Below are 2,263 nucleotides of genomic sequence, written 5' to 3'. Positions count from 1 at the left end.
AAAAAAAATAAAAAATTGAACAAACACATAGAAGAAAAAACCCCCCCGCAAAGCCCCGCCACTCACATTTGACGAAGAGTTTGCTGGGTATAAAGAACCCAACAAAACAAATAAAACCAACCACCCACCCCTCACCCTAAAAAAAGAAAAAAAAACGAAAAAAAAACCCAAAACAAACCCCCCCCCCAAAAAAAACACAACAACAACCCAACAACAACATAAAAAAACAACAAAAACAAAAATACCGCGCCACTCACATTTGACGGAGAGCTTGCTGGGTGAGCCGTCCGTATGGCGGAGCTCCATGATCTTCCTGTGCATGAGCGCCGACTTGAGGGCCGCCTCGTCCCTCACCACATCCTCCCCCAGCTGCTCCAGAAGGTTATCCACCTCCATCACTTTCTGTGTCACACACACAAAATCACAAAATAAATCGTGAAATGGTTCAATCTCGAGATTTTTCCCTTCCAAAATATGTACATGTACCCAGAAAGCAGTAATTTTGGCATTAACTATGCAAGGGCCAATAGTAACCATAAATTATTATCATCCAATTGCTTTTAGTTTAGTTTTAGTAAGAGTTTTACGGCGCTCGCAACTGCATAAGGTCATATGAGCGCCAGAAGATTAGAGGTGTTACAAGAGAGTAACAAACATAACAAAGAAGAAGGGGAGATAAGGACGATAGATGTTTCATAGGAAATAAGAAGAAAACGACACCAGAACACCCGCCAACCACCCACTGAAACAGGTCGTTTTGGCACTAATTATGTAAGTGCCCAATAGTAACCATAAATATCATCCAATTGCTTTGATATTTGGCACAATGTACAACCTATAATGAAACTTTGAGGATTTCGAATTTGAAGTATGTTGTTGTAGTAGTTTTGCTTTGGTGTGTTGTACAAATTTGACTTAGGGGGGGGGGCGTTTCTTCAATCAGAATGTGCTAGAGCAAGCTCACATTGATATTCAAATATGCTTGTGAGTGTCTATATATTGTATGTCATCGACTGTTAAACACTTTATTTAATGAATACAAAAAAATGTATGTGTGAGAAAGGCAAAGAGAATCAATTACAAGACATGCTCAGCTGATCGGTGTGAACAAAAGTGCTAAAAGTTCCTTTATGAAAACAGCAATTTCTCCGTGTGCAATGGCAGTAGAAACAAAATTCCAGCACCCCACTAGGCAGAATTGGCTGGGGGAAATTATAAATTGACCTTATCCAAAACTTGAGCCCGCGTTCTGAAACGAAATAACGACTATACGGGACAAAACTATAGAACCGAGTTATCTCGATCGTGGGATTGAAAGCAGCCCGCGAGATGAACCAGATATCTTGGTCGTGGGATTGAGTGAGTTAACGCCCCTGTCAACACTATTGGGTTATTTAAGAGGCGGGGCCTCCGAGTTTATCGTCCATCTCCGATAGGACCGAGCCTGGAGGGAAATTCGGGTAAAGACACAACGTACACACACACTAAAACACACATACACACACACACACACACATACACACATAGGGGGAGAATAACGGTGAAATGTGTCACAACGCGTTAGAATCAGTCGTTCGTCAATCTTTGGGCAATTGGAGGAATTGGTATCATCCGTCTGTTTCCTTGTTTTGTGCTGGTAAGTGTTTTACGGAGGGAGTTCGCAACTGAATAAGGACATATGAGCACGCGGGACAAATTAAACATTTGTGAGGCATCGTGGTGAAATGAGTCGCTGCGCAAAATAATGAAATCAAAGAAATTGGCATTTTTTCTGATCGTTGAGCAATTTTCTTCTTCTTTTCTTTTTTTTTTTTCTTTTGGCTCAACACCTTTTATATTCACTTAAGAACCCATGTCTGTGTGGATTTTATTGAGCAACATTGATTAAAGATACAAAAAATGTCAATTTTCAGTTTCCAAGGACTCTCAAGCTATGGAAATTACCAAACTTTGGCGGTCATTTTCTCGCTAATTTCACATCTGAAACGAAGCGATCCTGTGACCTCCTTCAATTGCAAATATTTCGACTTCTATTCAATAAAGACGGGTATTTTTCCCCTAAAGGAAGGCAAATGAACAGGCTTTAAGATGCTACCAATAACCCCGTAAGCCTAAAAACTGACGAGCGTCCGATTCCACCACGTCACGACACATTTTCATTTGGCAAAAAAAAATGATATTTGCCCGGGTGGCGCCGAAGCCTACTCACGTGGAGGTGTCAAGGCGGTGTCAGGAGGAAATCTGCCTGTTTGCACTAAAATCG

At 41.1% G+C, this 2,263-nt stretch overlaps 1 protein-coding gene across 1 annotated transcript in view; it reads right to left on the bottom strand.

Annotated features, from left to right (window-relative positions):
- LOC118478662 (gamma-aminobutyric acid type B receptor subunit 1-like) overlaps positions 1-2,263 on the bottom strand; it is a 27,619-nt gene that overhangs the window by 3,804 nt on the left and 21,552 nt on the right. The window contains exon 3 of the mRNA XM_035972696.1: positions 258-402. Within this exon, the coding sequence (XP_035828589.1) occupies positions 258-402 (145 nt within the window). The remainder of the gene's footprint in view (positions 1-257; positions 403-2,263) is intronic.

This window comes from Aplysia californica, unplaced genomic scaffold, assembly GCF_000002075.1.
Source record: "Aplysia californica isolate F4 #8 unplaced genomic scaffold, AplCal3.0 scaffold00798, whole genome shotgun sequence".
Taxonomy (NCBI): domain Eukaryota; kingdom Metazoa; phylum Mollusca; class Gastropoda; order Aplysiida; family Aplysiidae; genus Aplysia; species Aplysia californica.
The sequence above is the reverse complement of the archived record's forward strand: the minus strand, read 5'-3'. Positions and strand labels throughout refer to the sequence as shown.